The following is a 19,202-nucleotide window of genomic DNA, read 5'->3' on the forward strand; positions in this document are numbered from 1 at the left end:
GCCCCCCAAGCCCTGCACAGGCCCAGCACAGGCCCCCCCCAGCCCTGAACAGGCCCGGCATATGTCCCGCAGCCATGCACAGGCTCGGCACAAGTTCCCCAGCCATGCCCAGGCTCGGCACAAGTTCCCCAGCCCTGCAAAGGCTCGGCACAAGTTCCCATTCACTGCACAGGCCCAGCACAAGTCCCCCAGCCCTGCCCAGGCCCGGCACAGGCCTCTTAACCTAGCACACCCCCGGCACTAGCCCCCCAGCCCTGCACTGGCCACTTAACCTTGCACAGGCCTGGCACAGGCCCCCCAGACCTGCACAGGCCTGGCATAGGCCCCCCAGTCTGAACAGACCTGGAACAGCCCCCCCTTGCTCTGCAGAGGCCCGGCACAGGCCCCCCCAGCCCTGCACAGGCCCAGCACAGGCCCCCCCTGCCCTGCACAGGCTCGGCACAAGTTCCCCATCCCTGCACAGGCCCAGCACTAGCCCCCCAGCCCTGCACTGGCCACTTAACCTTGCACAGGCCTGGCACAGGCCCCCCAGACCTGCACAGGCCTAGCATAGGCCCCCTAGTCCTGAACAGGCCTGAAACAGCCCCCCCCAGCCCCGCACAGGCCCGGCACAGGCCTCCCCAGCCCTGCACAGGCCCAGCAAAGGCCCCCCCCAGCCCTGAACAGGCCCGGCATAGGCCCCCCAGCCATTTACAGGCTCGACACAAGTTCCCCAGCCATGCACAGGCTCGGCACAAGTTCCCCAGCCCAGCAAAGGCTCGGAACAAGTTTCCCATCCCTGCACAGGCCCAGCACAAGTCCCCCAGCCCTGCCCAGGCCCGGCACAGGCCCCTTAACCTTGCACAGCCCCGGCACTAGCCCCTCAGCCCTGCACTGGCCACTTATCCTTGCACAGGCCTGGCACAGGCCCCCCCAGCCCTGCACTGGCCCAGCACAGGCCCCACCCCCAGCCTTGCACAGGCTCGGCACAAGTTCCCCATCCCTGCACAGGCCCAGTACAAGTCCCCCAGCCCTGCCCAGGCCCAGCACAGGCCCCTTAACCTTGCACAGGCCCTGCACTAGCCCACCAGCCCTGCACTGGCCACTTAACCTTGCACAGGCTGGCACAGGCCCCCCAGACCTGCACAGGCCTGGCATAGGCCCCCCAGTCCTGAACAGGCCTGGAACAGCCCCCCCCCAGCCCCGCACAGGCCTGGCACAGGCCTCCCCAGCCCTGCAAAGGCCCAGCATAGACCCCCCCAGCCCTGAAAACAGGCCCGGCATAGGCCTACCAGCCCTGCACAGGCTCGGCACAAGTTCCCAAGCCCTGCACATGCTCGGCACAAGTTCCCCATCACTGCACAGGCCCAGGACAAGTCCCCCAGCCCTGCCCAGGCTCGGCACAGGCCCCTTAACCTTGAATAGGCCCGGCACTAGCCCCCCAGCCCTGCACTGGCCACTTAACCTTGCACAGGCCTGGCACAGGGTCCCCAGACCTGCACAGGCCTGGCATAGGCCCCCCAGTCTGAACAGGCCTGGCACAGGCCCCCCCAGCCCCGCACAAGCCCAGCACAGGCCCCCTCCAGCCCTGCACAGGCTCGGCACAAGTTACCCATCCCTGCACAGGCCTGTCATCGGCCCCCCAGCCCTGAAAATGCCTGGCACAGGTCCCTTAGCCCTGCACAGGCCCTCAAAACCCCCACAGCCCTGCACAGGCCTGGCATAGGACCCCCAGTCCTGAACAGGCCTGTAACAGCCCCCCGCCAGCCCTGCACAGGCCTGAACAGGCCCCCCCAGCCCTGCACTGGCCCAGCACAGGGCCCCCCCAGCCCTGCACAGGCTCGGCACAAGTTTCCCATCCCTGCACAGGCTCAGCACAAGTCCCTCAGCCGTGCCCAGGCCCGGCACAGGCCCCTTAACCTTGCACAGGCCCGGCACTAGCCCCCCAGCCCTGCACTGGCCACTTAACCTTGCACAGGCCAGGCACAGGCCCCCCAGACCTGCACAGGCCTGGCTTAGGCCCTCCAATCCTGAACAGGCCTGTAACAGCCCCCACCAGCCCCGCACAGGCCTGGCACAGGCCCCCCAAGCCCTGCACAGGCCCAGCACAGGCCCTCCCCAGCCCTGAACAGGCCCGGCATAGGTCCCCCAGCCATGCACAGGCTCGGCACAAGTTACCCAGCCATGCCCAGGCTCGGCACAAGTTCCTCAGCCCTGCAAATGCTCGGCACAAGTTCCCCATCCCTGCACAGGCCCAGCACAAGTCCCCCAGCCCTGCCCAGGCCCGGCACAGGCCCCTTAACTTTGCACAGCCCCGGCACTAGCCCCCCAGCCCTGCACTGGCCACTTAACCTTGCACAGGCCTGGCACAGGCCCCCCAGACCTGCACAGGCCTGGCATAGGCCCCCCAGTCTGAACAGACCTGGAACAGCCCCCCCCAGCTCTGCACAGGCCCGGCACAGGCACCCCCAGCCCTGCACAGGCCCAGCACAGGCCCCCCCTGCCCTGCACAGGCTCGGCACAAGTTCCCCATCCCTGCACAGGCCCAGCACTAGCCCCCCAGCCCTGTACTGGCCACTTAACCTTGCACAGGCCTGGCACAGGCCCCTCAGACCTGCACAGGCCTGGAATAGGCCCCCAGTCCTGAACAGGCCTGGAACAGCCCCCCCAGCCCCTCACAGGCCCGGCACAGGCCCCCCCCAGCCCTGCACAGGCCCAGCACAGGCCCTCCAAGCCCTGAACAGGCCCGGCATAGGCCCCCCAGCAATGCACAGGCTCGACACAAGTTCCCCAGCCATGCACTGGCTCGGCACAAGTTCCCCAGCCCAGCAAAGGCTCGGCACAAGTTCCCCATCCCTGCACAGGCCCAGCACAAGTCCCCCAGCCCTGCCCAGGCCCGGCACAGGCCCCTTAACCTTGCACAGCCCCGGCACTAGCCCCCCAGCCCTGCACTGGCCACTTATCCTTGCACAGGCCTGGCACAGGCCCCCCAGACCTGCACAGGCCTGGCATAGGCCCCCCAGTCTGAACAGACCTGGAACAGCCCCCCCCAGCTCTGTTCAGGCCTGCACAGGCCTCCCCAGCCCTGCACAGGCCCAGCACAGGCCCCCCCTGCCCTGCACAGGCTCGGCACAAGTTCCCCATCCCTGCAGAGGCCCAGCACTAGCCCCCCAGCCCTGCACTGGCCACTTAACCTTGCACAGGCCTGGCACATGCCCCCCAGACCTGCACAGGCCTGGCATAGGCCCCCAGTCCTGAACAGGACTGGAACAGCCCCCCCAGCCCCGCACAGGCCCGGCACAGGCCCCCCCCCAGCCCTGCACAGGCCCAGCACAGGACCCCCAGCCCTGAACAGGCCCGGCATAGGCCCCCCCAGCCATGCACAGGCTCGACACAAGTTCCCCAGCCATGCACTGGCTCGGCACAAGTTCCCCAGCCCAGCAAAGGCTCGGCACAAGTTTCCCATCCCTGCACAGGCCCAGCACAAGTCCCCCAGCTCTGCCCAGGCCCGGCACAGGCCCCTTAACCTTGCACAGCCCCGGCACTAGCCCCCCAGCCCTGCAATGGCCACTTAACCTTGCACAGGCCTGGCACAGGGTCCCCAGACCTGCACAGGCCTGGCATAGGCCTCCCAGTCTGAACATCCCTGGAACAGCCCCCCCAGCCCTGCACAGGCCTGGCACAGGCCCCCCCAGCCCCGCACAGGCCCAGCACAAGCCCCCCCAGCCCTGCACAGGCTCGGCACAAGTTACCCATCCCTGCACAGGCCTGGCATAGGCCCCCCAGCCCTGAAAATGCCTGGCACAGGTCCCTTAGCACTGCACACGCCCTCAAAGCCCCCACAGCCCTGCACAGGCCTGGCATAGGACCCCCAGTCCTGAACAGGCCTGTAACAGCCCCCCCCAACCCTGCACAGGCCTGAACAGGCCCGCCCAGCCCTGCACTGGCCCAGCACAGGCCCGCCCCAGCCCTGCACAGGCTCGGCACAAGTTTCCCATCCCTGCACAGGCTCAGCACAAGTCCCTCAGCCCTGCCCAGGCCCGGCACAGGCCCCTTAACCTTGCACAGGCCCGACACTAGCCCCCCAGCCCTGCACTGGCCACTTAACCTTGCACAGGCCTGGCACAGGCCCCCCAGACCTGCACAGGCCTGGCATAGGCCCTCCAATCCTGAACAGGCCTGTAACAGCCGCCCCCAGCCCCACACAGGCCCGGCACAGGCCCCCCAAGCCCTGCACAGGCCCAGCACAGGCCCCCCCCCCAGCCCTGAACAGGCCTGGCATATGTCCCGCAGCCATGCACAGGCTCGGCACAAGTTCCCAAGCCATGCCCAGGCTCGGCACAAGTTCCCCAGCCCTGCAAAGGCTCGGCACAAGTTCCCATTCACTGCACAGGCCCAGCACAAGTCCCCCAGCCCTGCCCAGGCCCGGCACAGGCCCCTTAACCTAGCACACCCCCGGCACTAGCCCCCCAGCCCTGCACTGGCCACTTAACCTTGCACAGGCCTGGCACAGGCCCCCCAGACCTGCACAGGCCTGGCATAGGCCCCCCAGTCTGAACAGACCTGGAACAGCCCCCCCCTGCTCTGCAGAGGCCCGGCACAGGCCCCCCCAGCCCTGCACAGGCCCAGCACAGGCCCCCCCTGCCCTGCACAGGCTCGGCACAAGTTCCCCATCCCTGCACAGGCCCAGCACTAGCCCCCCAGCCCTGCACTGGCCACTTAACCTTGCACAGGCCTGGCACAGGCCCCCCAGACCTGCACAGGCCTGGCATAGGCCCCCCAGTCCTGAACAGGCCTGGAACAGCCCCCCCCAGCCCCACACAGGCCCGGCACAGGCCTCCCCAGCCCTGCACAGGCCCAGCACAGGCCCCCCCCAGCCCTGAACAGGCCCGGCATAGGCCCCCCAGCCATTCACAGGCTCGACACAAGTTCCCCAGCCATGCACAGGCTCGGCACAAGTTCCCCAGCCCAGCAAAGGCTCGGAACAAGTTTCCCATCCCTGCACAGGCCCAGCACAAGTCCCCCAGCCCTGCCCAGGCCCGGCACAGGCCCCTTAACCTTGCACAGCCCCGGCACTAGCCCCTCAGCCCTGCACTGGCCACTTATCCTTGCACAGGCCTGGCACAGGCCCCCCCAGCCCTGCACTGGCCCAGCACAGGCCCCACCCCCAGCCTTGCACAGGCTCGGCACAAGTTCCCCATCCCTGCACAGGCCCAGCACAAGTCCCCCAGCCCTGCCCAGGCCCCGCACAGGCCCCGTAACCTTGCACAGGCCCAGCACTAGCCCCCCAGCCCTGCACTGGCCACTTAACCTTGCACAGGCCTCCCAGACCTGCACAGGCCTGGCATAGGCCCCCCAGTCCTGAACAGGCCTGGAACAGCCCCCCCCCAGCCCCGCACAGGCCTGGCACAGGCCTCCCCAGCCCTGCAAAGGCCCAGCATAGACCCCCCCAGCCCTGAAAACAGACCCGGCATAGGCCTACCAGCCCTGCACAGGCTCGGCACAAGTTCCCAAGCCCTGCACATGCTCGGCACAAGTTCCCCATCACTGCACAGGCCCAGGACAAGTCCCCCAGCCCTGCCCAGGCCCAGCACAGGCCCCTTAACCTTGAATACGCCCGGCACTAGCCCCCCAGCCCTGCACTGGCCACTTAACCTTGCACAGGCCTGGCACAGGGTCCCCAGACCTGCACAGGCCTGGCATAGGCCCCCCAGTCTGAACAGGCCTGGCACAGGCCCCCCCAGCCCCGCACAAGCCCAGCACAGGCCCCCTCCAGCCCTGCACAGGCTCGGCACAAGTTACCCATCCCTGCACAGGCCTGGCATCGGCCCCCCAGCCCTGAAAATGCCTGGCACAGGTCCCTTAGCCCTGCACAGGCCCTCAAAGCCCCCACAGCCCTGCACAGGCCTGGCATAGGCCCCCCAGTCCTGAAAAGGCCTGTAACAGCCCCCCGCCAGCCCTGCACAGGCCTGAACAGGCCCCCCCAGCCCTGCACTGGCCCAGCACAGGGCCCCGCCAGCCCTGCAGAGGCTCGGCACAAGTTTCCCATCCCTGCACAGGCTCAGCACAAGTCCCTCAGCCGTGCCCAGGCCCGGCACAGGCCCCTTAACCTTGCACAGGCCCGGCACTAGCCCCCCAGCCCTGCACTGGCCACTTAACCTTGCACAGGCCAGGCACAGGCCCCCCAGACCTGCACAGGCCTGGCTTAGGCCCTCCAATCCTGAACAGGCCTGTAACAGCCCCCACCAGCCCCGCACAGGCCTGGCACAGGCCCCCCAAGCCCTGCACAGGCCCAGCACAGGCCCTCCCCAGCCCTGAACAGGCCCGGCATAGGTCCCCCAGCCATGCACAGGCTCGGCACAAGTTACCCAGCCATGCCCAGGCTCGGCACAAGTTCCCCAGCCCTGCAAATGCTCGGCACAAGTTCCCCATCCCTGCACAGGCCCAGCACAAGTCCCCCAGCCCTGCCCAGGCCCGGCACAGGCCCCTTAACTTTGCACAGCCCCGGCACTAGCCCCCCAGCCCTGCACTGGCCACTTAACCTTGCACAGGCCTGGCACAGGCCCCCCAGACCTGCACAGGCCTGGCATAGGCCCCCCAGTCTGAACAGACCTGGAACAGCCCCCCCCAGCTCTGCACAGGCCTGGCACAGGCCCCCCCAGCCCTGCACAGGCCCAGCACAGGCCCCCCCTGCCCTGCACAGGCTCGGCACAAGTTCCCCATCCCTGCACAGGCCCAGCACTAGCCCCCCAGCCCTGCACTGGCCACTTAACCTTGCACAGGCCTGGCACAGGCCCCTCAGACCTGCACAGGCCTGGCATAGGCCCCCAGTCCTGAACAGGCCTGGAACAGCCCCCCCAGCCCCTCACAGGCACGGCACAGGCCCCCCCCCAGCCCTGCACAGGCCCAGCACAGGCCCCCCAAGCCCTGAACAGGCCCGGCATAGGCCCCCCAGCCATGCACAGGCTCGACACAAGTTCCCCAGCCATGCACTGGCTCGGCACAAGTTCCCCAGCCCAGCAAAGGCTCGGCACAAGTTCCCCATCCCTGCACAGGCCCAGCACAAGTCCCCCAGCCCTGCCCAGGCCCGGCACAGGCCCCTTAACCTTGCACAGGCCTGGCACAGGCCCCCCAGACCTGCACAGTTCTTGCATAGGCCCCCCAGTCCTGAACAGGCCTGGAACAGCCCCCCCCAGCCCCGCATAGGCCCAGCACAGGCCCCCCCAGCCCTGAACAGGCTCGGCATAGGCCCCCCAGCAATGCACAGGCTCGGCACAAGTTCCCCAGCCCAGCAAAGGCTCGGCACAAGTTTCGCCTTCCCTGCACAGGCCCAGCACAAGTCCCCCAGCCCTGCCCAGGCCCGGCACAGGCCCCTTAACCTTGCACAGCCCCGGCACTAGCCCCCCAGCCCTGCAATGGCCACTTAACACTAGGACTACTGGACTCGTGACCCCGCCTAGAACTACTGAAAGGAGTCATTTTGACTCCTTGCTTGTTTTCGTTTATTTTTAGAGTTTAATTTGTGGTTATTTATTAATAATTATATTTTTTGTAATGTATTATTATTGTGAGATCCAACAGTAATGCTTTTGATTGTTTTTTTTTGCTTTTCTTATTTTTCTACAGAAAATAACAATAATTATAATAGACGTTTTTCAAACATTTTTTTTTATTCAAGTGCACACATATAAACAACAACTGAAGAACAAAAAGCAGAGAAAATGTAGGTGGAGGAGCATAAAAATGAAAATATGGCGCAGAATTCACCTTCTAAACATTTGGTGTTTCGCATTTTAGGCATTGCCTTTGATTTATGGCAGTACATTGCCTACACAAAGACTTACCACAAGTCTTACAATTTCCGACAGATCTATTTTTCTTGCACTTTTCTTTGATCTGGCAAAATTTTGTTTGAACCATCACTTCTGAGCATGTAGAAACTTGGGACGTGGAACCCTTTTCCCTATCTGTGACATAAGGACCACTCAACTCTCTCACAAGCGTTTGCAAAAATGCCTTGCGTGACATTTTTTGGTGGGTAATCTCCTTGAATATTATCCATGCATTTATACCCGTAAAGTCTAAGGCATTTTCAAATGCATGAACAGGCCATCTCCTTGTGCATGTTCGTGTGGTATATTTTCGTGCCATCTGATCCACTACATCTACTCCATATTTTGTTTCATTGTAAAACTTTACCGTTTCTGGAGTTTTTTTAGCGGAATCAGACGCAACAACAACATCTGGATGGACGGAACTCAAAATGACAACATTTTTGTTGGGCTTTCCTTGATATACTGTAAGTGTAAAATTGTCTTCATTTCTAAACTCTTTAGTGTTGTACAATTCCTCTTTCATGGATTTTATTTCTTTAGGCACTTCTCGCCTTATCTTGTTCAGTGTTCCCACGATGGTTGTTCCTTTGCTTTTTAGCTGTTTAGCTAATTTTACTGAAGTAAAATTTTTCAAAAACGGGTCCAATAACTTCATTACCACATGGTCAGCTAAACGGTCCTCAGCACGGCGTGTGTCATCTTTGCCTAGATAAGGGAAGCCATTTGCCAGATATTTGCTCCTCTTATCAACAGCTAGCCAATATTTGTGGCCATATTTATCTGGTTTGGAAGGCATGTACTGCGTGAATGGACACCTAGTTTTGCTTGGGAAAAGTTGCTCATCCACCGTTATGTATGGGCCAGGTTTGTAACACGCAATACAATTTTCAATAAACCTGTCCCACACAGTAGAAAATAGAGCAAACTTGTCCGTTTGCAGTCTCTCCGATCGAGTAGATTTCTCATCAAATCTGAGAAACCTCATAATTTCAACAAAGCGGTCCCTAGACATTGTCGCTTTGCAAAACGGTATTCCCCAGTCATTACACCAAATACTGCTAATCGAGTGACGGTTCGTGCCAGATATTCCACGAGCATAGAATATCGCAATGAATGCATCTAGCTCCTCATCAGATAGAGTAAACTGTAAATTATTGTTCCTGCATGCTTCTGCAAGCATACAGTTCTTTATATGTGTCAGTATATATGAATCAAAAAATAAACGCCATGCGCTCAAAGGACTATCGATAATGATATTTCTTCTGGCGTATCCTGTAGGGCCAGGTGCTTCTCGAAGAATATTTTGGCTGTCACGCCTACCAGGCAAGTGTTCTCCAATTTCAACAGGTTTCCATTGAATACCATCCGCTGAAACTAGTATTCCTTCAGATTCGCCTTCTCTGGTGTTTGTTGTTGCATTACCTTCGCCGCCATCGTTATCTGTTGTTCTTTCATTTCTGGGACGTTTTGCTGATTTTTTCTGTCCACGACCAGGAGGATGGTCACGAGGCAACATAACTGCATGAGCCCGATCCCCAGTTGATGTGCTTGGAATATCTGTAAAAAAGTTGATGAATATTTAGAATTTTTGTTTTGTAAGGGTCCGTGCACACTGGCTGGATTAGCGGCGGAATATCCGACCGGATATTCTCACCACAATCCGGCCCGTACCTGCCCGCTCAGGTACAGAGCGGAGTTTCATACCTGAAGCTCCGCTCCGAACCCCGGGCTGGAGCCGCTGTCTGGGACGGAGCCGTGCTCGCGCGTAAGCAAGCGCTGCTCTGTCCCTGACAGCGGCTCCAGCCCGGGGTTCGGAGCGGAGCTTCAGGCATGAGCGGGCAGGTACGGCCTGTATTGCGGCAAGAATATCCAGATGGCTATTCAGCCAGAATTCTGCTAGTGTGCACAGGCCCTAACTCAGTGTGTGGAAGAACAAATAAATACACATAACTACTTACCTTCTGGATTTGTTCCTTCTGAGTCTTCAGATTCACTTGATATGTTCTGAGGAATGAAATCTTCATCACTGTCAGAATCAAATACATGTTCCTGCAATACGGATTCCGATTCATCCTCCGGTATGGATTGCAAAGTAGCCAGAATATCCTGAGGCTTTATCAAACGTCTTCTCTCCATATTCCTCACAAATTCCATAATTCTATATAGTTCCCTGCTGAAAAATAGAAATGAAATGAAAACTAAAAGAAATAATAACTGTTCTGCCACCTTCAAAAGTAGGTGGGCTGAATCAGTTGACAGACAGCTAAACTATTTCATAACAATTCATACCTGTATGAGTCTTCAGAGCTCGTATGTCTGCGTCTGTTCTCTTTGTCTCTTCAGCTGAACTGAAAGTAAAGTTACTATCCAGAATACTGTCTCCTGCTAGGACCTTAGAAAAACACCACCCTTCATTAGCATAAGATAAGAGCCTAGAGTAAACAAGCTATTTTGTTCAGCATTACACAGTAATACAAGCAGGTAAAACACAAGGAAAATGTGAAAAGTTGACATGTAAATTGAACTACATCTATATGAACATCAGGGTAAATAAGACAGAGTGAAAAAATTATGCACAAAACTTTATAGCAACATTTAGTGACAAAAGGACCTCAAAATATAGTAGGGAGTCAAAATGACTCCCTTCAGTAGTTCTTGGTAAATTTTGAAAAAAACGCGCAAATTTTTCACCAAAATTATTTATTCTCACAAAATCTTTTTTCACATCATATTTGAGGAAAAGTCACCGAGTTTCAAGCCGGAATTCTGAAAAATGTAGTCACAGAAGAGAAATAAAAAACGAAAGGAGTCAAAATGACTCCATCAGTAGTTCTAGTGTTTTAACCTTGCACAGGCCTGGCACAGGCCCCCCAGACCTGCACAGGCTGGGCATAGGCCCCCCAGTCTGAACAGGCCTGGAACAGCTCCCCCCAGCCCCGCATAGGCCCGACACAGGCCCCCCCAGCCCTGCACTGGCCCAGCACAGGCCCCCCCCCCAGCCTTGCACAGGCTCGGCACAAGTTCCCCATCCCTGCACAGGCCCAGCACAAGTCCCCCAGCCCTGCCCAGGCCCAGCACAGGCCCCTTAACCTTGCACAGGCCCAGCACTAGCCCCCCAGCCCTGCACTGGCCACTTAACCTTGCACAGGCCTGGCACAGGCCCCCCAGATCTGCACAGGCCTGGCATAGGCCCCCCAGTCCTGAACAGGCCTGGAACAGCCCCCCCAGCCCCGCACAGGCCCCCCCCAGCCCTGCACAGGCCCCCCCAAGCCCTGAACAGGCTTGGCATAGGCCCCCCAGCCATGCACAGGCTCGGCACAAGTTCCCCAGCCCAGCAAAGGCTCGGCACAAGTTTCCCATCCCTGCACAGGCCCAGCACAAGTCCCCCAGCCCTGCCCAGGCCCGGCACAGGCCCCTTAACCTTGCACAGCCCCGGCACTAGCCCCCCAGCCCTGCACTGGCCACTTAACCTTGCACAGCCCCGGCACTAGCCCCCCAGCCCTGCACTGGCCACTTAACCTTGCACAGGCCTGGCACAGGCCCCCCAGACCTGCACAGGCCGGGCATAGGCCCCCTAGTCTGAACAGGCCTGGAACAGCTCCCCACAGCCCTGCACAGGCCCGGCACAGGCCCCCCCAGCCCCGCCCAGGCCCAGCACAGGCCCCCCAGCCCTTCACGGCTCGGCACAAGTTCCCCATCCCTGCACAGGCCTGGCATAGGCCCCCCAGCACTGAAAAGGCCTGGCATAGGTCCCTTAGCCCTGCATAGGCCTGCAAAGGCCCCCCCAGCCCTGCACAGGCCTGACATAGGCCCCCCAGTCCTGAACAGGCCTATAACAACCCCCCAGCCCTGCACAGGCCTGGCAAAGGCCCCCCCAGCCCTGCACTGGCCCAGCACGGCCCTCCCCAGCCTTGAACAGGCTCGGCACAAGTTCCCCATCCCTGCACAGGCCCAGCAGAAGTCCCCCAGCCCTGCCCAGGCCCAGCACAGGCCCCTTAACCTTGCACAGGCCCAGCACTAGCCCCCCAGCCCTGCGCTGGCCACTTAACTTTGCACAGGCCTGGCACAGGCCCCCCAGACCTGCACAGGCCTGGCATAGGCCCCCAAGTCCTGAACAGGCCTGGAACAGCCCCCCCCAGCCCCGCACAGGCCCGGCACCGGCCCCCCTTAGCCCTGCACAGGCCCAGCACAGGCCCCCCCCAGCCCTGAACAGTCCCGGCATAGGCCCCCCAGCCATGCACAGGCTCGTCACAAGTTCCCCAGCCCTGCAAAGGCTCGGCACAAGTACCCCATCCCTGCACAGGCCCAGCACAAGTCCCGAAGCCTGCCCAGGCCCGGCACAGGCCCCTTAACCTTGCACAGGCTCGACACTAGCCCCCCAGCCCTGCACTGGCCACTTAACCTTGCACAGGCCTGGCACAGGCCCCCCAGACCTGCACAGGCCCAGCACAGGCCCCCCCAGCCCTGAACAGGCCAGGCATAGGCCCCCCAGCACTGCACTGGTTCAGCACAAGTTCCCCAGCCCTGCCTAGGCCCGTCACAGGCTCCTTAACTTTGCACAGGCCCGGCACTAGCCCCCCGCCCTACACTAGCCACTTAACCTCGCACAGGCCTGGCACAGGCCTCCCAGACCTGCACAGGCCCCCTGGCCCTGCACAGGCCCCCCAGCCCAGGAACTAGCCAGGCTAACGGTAACGGCCCTGCACAGGCTCCTAACCCTGCACAGGAACTTGGCCAGACCCTGGCTTGACACAGAAACCAGCCAGGCTAATGGCCCTGGCACAGGCCCCAGCCCCAGCCAGGCACAGATCCCATAGCATCTCATGTTTTCGGCTGCAGCCGCCCGGTTCCTGAGGGAGGGAACGGAGGGCCTTGCAATCCTGCTCCACTGCAACTCCCCGCTGAAAGACTCTGCCTCCTGTGACCCTCGCTCAACCACCCCCCATGTAAGATACCATACTTATTCAGACTATAAGATGGACCCCCATCTGTACAAAAAATACAGTAAATAGCTCAAGACATCTAATATAATAAGTAGTTTCAAATTGCAATTTCTAACAACTATTACAGTCTCAGAATTATTCAACCCCTTCATGACAAATGTTTTTAGTTCTTGGTATAGCATCCTTTGGCTGTTATGACCTGCTGTAAACATGGTGCATAGCCAGACACCAGTGTCTGGCAGTGTTTCTGAGCATTCCATATTGGCAATGGCCTCCAAAAGTAAATGTGGGTCCCCAAAATATATATACTGCACTTACACCATCTGATTTCAGAATATTACACAAGCACCAATAGAATATATACATGTATACATGTCGCTTGGTGCTCATTTAGAGGCCTCATTTTACAAGCTGATACAGTCATTCTGTCCTCATACAGTAAATGTAGCACATAACCTGTTTACATGTGGTAATGGACTGACAATAAAAATGATTATGAGGGCATAAAGGATCCAATCACTGAACTAACAAGCCTTTTACTTGATCGTTGGGTGATTGTACCATGTTTACACTGGCAGATAATCTGGAATAAGCACTCCTACGAAAGCTTGTCTGTGCTGACAGCATTTTTACACATAAATGTTGTACAGTGTCCTCAGGAACACATTTTAACCTATATATCATTAGATAACTGAGGCAAAAATAGGGTGACTCCAGGTAATAGTTGAAATGCATGTGAAAAGGGAAACCTCTATAGGTTCACAGCATTCATGAAAAAGGAAAATGGAACAAACTGGAGTGGTGCACTCCTTCTACAGACCTCAAAGTAGCTACAACTACTGCTTCTGTTACAGACATACTACATACTGCTTCTCTTACAGACACACACACACACACACACACGTGACACAGGTACTTTAGATGCAGTGACACAGAAGCACAGAGCAGCCAGTACAGGGTTAATAAACAGGGGGGAATTTATTGTAACAGGGTCAATCTCCACGCAGGGAGTAACAGGGGAAATATGGGGACAACAAGGGAAGTAGCACGTAAAAGGCTATAACCGACAATCCACAGTTTGGCTAGATGTAGCAGAGTCGAAACGGTTGTAATCAGCAGTTTTACACTTAGCTGACTCTTGTCCCCCACAAGGCCGTTGCCGGCTGATTCCCCACCTAAACAATGCTCCGTCTTCTGGCGGGAGTGGGCAGTCTCCAGTTTGACCCGCTGAGGCCATAGTCCATAACACTGCACCTCACTTGCTCGGTTCCACGGACCCTACGTCTCTTCTCCCTCTATTCGGGCTTGAATCCAACTGTCAATTGCCTGCTTTCCCGAGCAAAACTCCTTTTTCTCCCTCTTCCTAGACACGTCCCCCAGCTCCCCGGTCACCTGACCCCTGAGCTCTGGCTCTGTACACGCCCCCAGCTTCCCGGTCACCTGACTCCTGTGCTCGCAGTCTGTCTTCCTCCTGCAACCAGAGGCATGGCCCGGGCAGTTCCGGATCCCTTGTTCTGAAATTACTTACACCCCGGTCTTCCCCCTTACACTCCCGCTCTCCTTTAACTCGCCATTCCACGGGCGAGAGTTGCTTCACCAAATGTTCACATTCTTGGACTTCCTGGGTGATACGTTACCATATAAACTGATCTTGTTGGTAACGGTGAGGAGGCACTCCTGCTGTTGTCTGTTCTGACTGGAGTAACTCAGTTTGACCGATGGGGGGTGCAGGGTCACTTGGATTCCCAATCTCCGCCTGCCCGGTGGCTTCAACTGATGGTGTTCCCTCGCCGCCTGCACTGGGGACTGCAGATATTCGAGTGCTGGGGCTCAGAGGTAGAATCAACAATTCTTCTTCATCCACATCGTGGCTTGGGGCAACTGTGACAGGACCCTCTCTACAAGCAGGTAATCCTTCTTCATCTTCGTCATCTTTAGACAGACAGGGTGCAGCATACTATGATGAACCACTCTCCTTCAGCCCCCTCGGGTTGAACTTCATACACAGGTCCTTCAGCGCCAACACTGCGCCTCACTCGTTGCAGGGTCCGTTCCCACTGCCTACTCAATTTGCCCCGGGGCCGCCTGTCTCGAACCAACACCCATTCCCCGTCCCTCAGAGCTGTCCCTCGAAGGGGCAATGTCTCATGATGTTTGAGCTCCCGAAACTTTTGTTGTACCAACCGTCGGAGGGTCTGCAGTCGATGCCGGTGTTCCCGGACCCAGGAAGACATCCTCGTCTGTGGGTAGTCCTCCTCTGGCTCCAGCTCTAACTTGGTAATCTCTCGCCCCTTTTGCCCGAACAGTAAGGTATAAGGAGTGAACCCTGTCGTACTATTCACTCGGTTGTTGTAGACCCACACCAGCTCGACCACAAACTCAGGCCATCGTACCTGCCGATCTTCCTCCAACGTGCGGAGCATTTGGATCAATGTCCGATTAAAGCGTTCACAGGCCCCATTTCCTTGAGGGTGGTAAGGAGTAGTCTGTGACTTCTCAATCCTGTACAACCGTTGCAGCTCTTCCATCACCCGGCCCTGGAAGCAGGCGCCTTGATCGGAATGGATCCCCTTTGGGCAGCCGTACACCCGAATGAAGTCTCGGCAGATGGCCTGCGTGGCTGATTCGGCGGTCTGGTCTCTGGTCGGGGTCACCACCGCAAACTTTGTGAAGTGGTCTGTCATCACCAGGCAATGTTCATACCCGAGATGTGCCGGTCCAACAGTCAAATAGTCAATCATCAGCACCTCCAAGGGGGCAGAAGTCACAATGGTTTGTATGTGGACCCGCTGCTCCGGGGACTTAACCAGCTCACAGCTGCGACATTTTCGACAAGTGTCTTCTATTGTTGCTCGCAGTCGGGTGGTGATACACCAGCCTCTGCAACCACTGAAATGTCTTCTCTGGTCCGAAGTGAGCCCCTCGTTCATGAGCCTCCTTAGCCACTACTCCGACCAACTTCTCTGGGATCACCACTTGCCAGGTGATCCCGAACTCTCGCGGTAGCTGTACCCATCAGTACAGCTGCCCGTCTTGCAAACAAAGTCTTTCCCATTGTCCCAGCATTTTCAGCACCCCCGGGGACACGGTACTCCTCTCCGCTCGACTGGGGACCTGTCTCAAAGCCACCCATTGACGTAATTGGGCAACTTCGTTGTCAGTCTGTTGAAGACGGACCCAGTCATCTTTTGGCTATAATTATCTGGGTTCCTCTCAGAGTCGTGAAGGGAGAGACTGGCGTACGCAATCACGCGCTCTTTCTCCTCCTGAACACGGCTCCTAGACCATGTAGGTTCCCATCAGTGTGGACTATGAATGGTTGGGAGAAATCCACATAGGCAAGTATTGGGGCCTCGGTCAGGGCCATTTTTAGGGCACAGAAGGCCTCTTCCTGGCTGCTTCCCCACCGAATCACCTGATTCTTGGAGCCTGCCGGCACTCCCTTAAGTAGCTCCAGCAATGGGTTGGCTATGCGGGTGAAGTTCTTCACGAATCTTCGGTAGTACCCGACAAGTCCCAGGAAGGCCCGAACGTCCTTCACTGTCTTCGGGGTAGGCCACTCCTGTACAGCGGCCACCTTTTCCCGGGTGGGCCTGACTCCTTCACCGGACACAGTATGACCGAGATATTCAATCTGTTTGCGGAACAGGTGGCACTTCTGGGGCTTCACCTTTTAGGCCATGACTCTGTAGGCGACTCAGTACTTGCTCCAGTCACTGGAGGTGCTCTTTGAAGGTTGCGGCATAGACAATTATGTCGTCAAGATAAATCCATGTCGCCTCGAAGTTCAAATCACCCAAGCACCTCTCCATCACATGCTGGAACGTCCCGGGGGCGTTAGGCCGAAGGGCATCCGATTGAACTCGAACAGTCCTATGGGTAATATGAACGCCATCTTCGCACGGTCATGTTCGGCCACGGGCACTTGCCAATACCCGCTCACCAGATCCAAGGACGAGAAGCATCTTGCCTTCCCTAAGGCCGACAGGGACTCTTAGATTCGGGGTAGTGGGTAAGAGTCTCATACTGTCCAGGCATTCAGTCATCTATAGTCCACACAGAACCGTAGGGTCCCAAATTTCTTCTTGGCCAGGACAATAGGGGCTGCCCACGGACTCTGACTCTCCCATATCACACCATTCTGTAACATATGGGCTAGCATCTCCTTAACCTCGTTATACATCTGGGAGGTATCTGCCGGTATCTCTCCCGCTCTGGGGCAGCGCTCCGCGTGGGAATCTTGTGAGTAATGGCTTTGGTGCAACCAAAATCATCTTCGTGGCGAGCAAAGATTTCCTATTTCTGCTCCAGTATCTCCTCAACCTGCTGCACCTGTCGAGGTGAAAGTCCTGTCAATTCAGCCCGCATTTGTTCTAGGATTCTTCGTCCCCCATTTGCACTAGCACGGTGGGATTCCGGCAGCACGGCAGAGTCCAGGGGTCTCCTCATACAGCGGACAGCTGTACCACATCAGGTCGCACCAACTTCTCTGGCATTCCAAGAATCTGGGCTATTTCCGCCCTGGGAGGGAGTGTGAGATGACCTTCGTCCAGGTTAACGCACGGCACTATAACGTTGCCTCCCTGGACTTTGGCCAGTGTCCGAACCACCAGGAGTCCGGGGGGTACTTTGTCCATCAATGTTGGTTCTATCTGAACTTCGACCCCCTCAAGACATGTGCAGGCCCGTGCGGGTAACGTGAGTACAGTTTGTCCTGGCAGTAAGGTGAGCGCCGTAGCTGCTGGTACTATTATTTTCCCCAAGACCTTCCCTTCACTCGACGTCTCCTGAGCCTCCTTTGGGAGGTTCGTGGGTCCCACCGGTCTAGAGGAATCTCCTTCAGCTCATTAATCAGGATTTGCCAGATCTCTTTCAGCACATTCATTCTGAGGGTCACTGGGGGTCCACTTCCATTTCCCCCTGTGACCAAGATGACCCCTTTTTTGTCCCACATCTTTTCCACACTCTCGGATCTTCATCCATACCACCCCTGCGATCGGGATGGATAATTGATTAGCTGCTGTGAGTATAATTACTGGTCCCCATTCAGGCCGACTATCTCTGGAAATCGATGTTTAAAGTAGGCTTCTGTCATCGTAGTCACCTGGGATCCCATGTCAATCAGGCAGTAAACAGCCCGACCACTTATTTCAGCCCAAACAGTCGGTCTGGTGGAAACTAGGTCCTTGGGACTTCCTCTATTTCTTTCCCCTTACTTAGGCTCTGGGCTGTGTCCCCCAAACACGGAGCCTGTTAGTTTAACAGCTGCTGCGACAGGGGCCGCCCTTGGCTAGCACAGTCCCTGGCGTAATGTCCTGCGCCTCCACACTTCCAGCAGGTCGTGTCTCTGTCTGTGTGGGGCTGCCTCACTTCTCTATGGAACTCTCCTGCAGGGTGGGGCCTGAATTCAATTCTTTCCCTAACTGGGGCAATTGATCCGGGTATCTCTGGTGTCAGTGCAGGGGTCTTCTTGAGACTGGACCATTCACCCCGGTGTTGTTTTCTTATGGCTTCCCCGCCTAAATAATGCTCCGTCTCCTGGCGGCAACGGGCAGTCTCCGGTTTGACCCGTTGAGCCCCTAGTCCATAACACTGCACCTCACTTGCTTGGCTCCACAGACCCTGCCTCTCTTCTCCCTTTAGTTGGGCTTGACTCCAACTGTCAATTCCCTGCTTTCCCGAGCAAAACTCCTTTTTCTCCCTCTTCCTAGACACCCCCCCAGCTCCCCGGTCACCTGACCCCTGAGCTCTGTCTCTGTACATGCCTCCAGCTTTCCGGTCACCTGACTCCTGTGCTCGCAGTCTGTCTTCCCCCTGCAACCAGAGGCATGGCCCCAGCAGTTCCAGATCCCTTGTTCTGAAAGTACTTACACCCTGGTCTACCCCCTTACAAATACACACACACATACACACACTCACACACATACACACCGGGTGGGTGTAGAGGACATGTTAGATGCTATAATGAAGTTGCTGTATTGAACAGGATAGAATACTGACTTCAAACTGAGACCCTATTTCTAGCAACTCCATTCTAGTCTTCACTTTTGAGAACACACCAGGCTGTCTGCTCTTCTTCAGCTACCCCAGGCACTCTTCTCCTCTTTAGTTCCTCTGCAGACTTGCTGGGTGAAGGACCTCTGGTCAAGTAACTATGATGTCACCAGAAGTTCTTCCTCCCTTCTAACATCAGAAACTGCACTAATAAGGCAAAACTACCATTAACAGTGCAGCTTCTGGTTTGCAATGTCAGGCAGCCCATTGGCTGAACAGCCTATTAATCCTGCAGCTGTGTAGGGTTTGGCAGGGTGCCTCTCTGAGGATAGAGGCCCTTACCAATAGTCCAGTCCCCCTCCCCCGCCTTGATGACAGCCTTATGTACAGTTCACTAATATTATTGTGCCTGTGTGCTGCAACCACCATCTTCAAATCTCACCAAAGACAT

At 57.6% G+C, this 19,202-nt stretch overlaps 1 protein-coding gene across 1 annotated transcript in view; it reads right to left on the reverse strand.

The window, feature by feature from the left end:
* The window catches only part of LOC141267540 (uncharacterized), a 30,362-nt gene extending 12,651 nt beyond the window's left edge, over positions 1-17,711 (reverse strand). The window contains exons 1-3 of the mRNA XM_073680261.1: positions 17,578-17,711; positions 9,773-9,987; positions 8,473-9,371 (exon numbers count right to left, since the gene is read on the reverse strand). Coding sequence (XP_073536362.1) covers positions 8,473-9,371; positions 9,773-9,987; positions 17,578-17,711 — 1,248 coding nt within the window. The remainder of the gene's footprint in view (positions 1-8,472; positions 9,372-9,772; positions 9,988-17,577) is intronic.
* Positions 17,712-19,202: the final 1,491 nt, after the last annotated feature.

This window comes from Phyllobates terribilis, unplaced genomic scaffold, assembly GCF_046119375.1.
Source record: "Phyllobates terribilis strain yellow unplaced genomic scaffold, ASM4611937v1 Scaffold_1__5_contigs__length_1240528914, whole genome shotgun sequence".
Taxonomy (NCBI): domain Eukaryota; kingdom Metazoa; phylum Chordata; class Amphibia; order Anura; family Dendrobatidae; genus Phyllobates; species Phyllobates terribilis.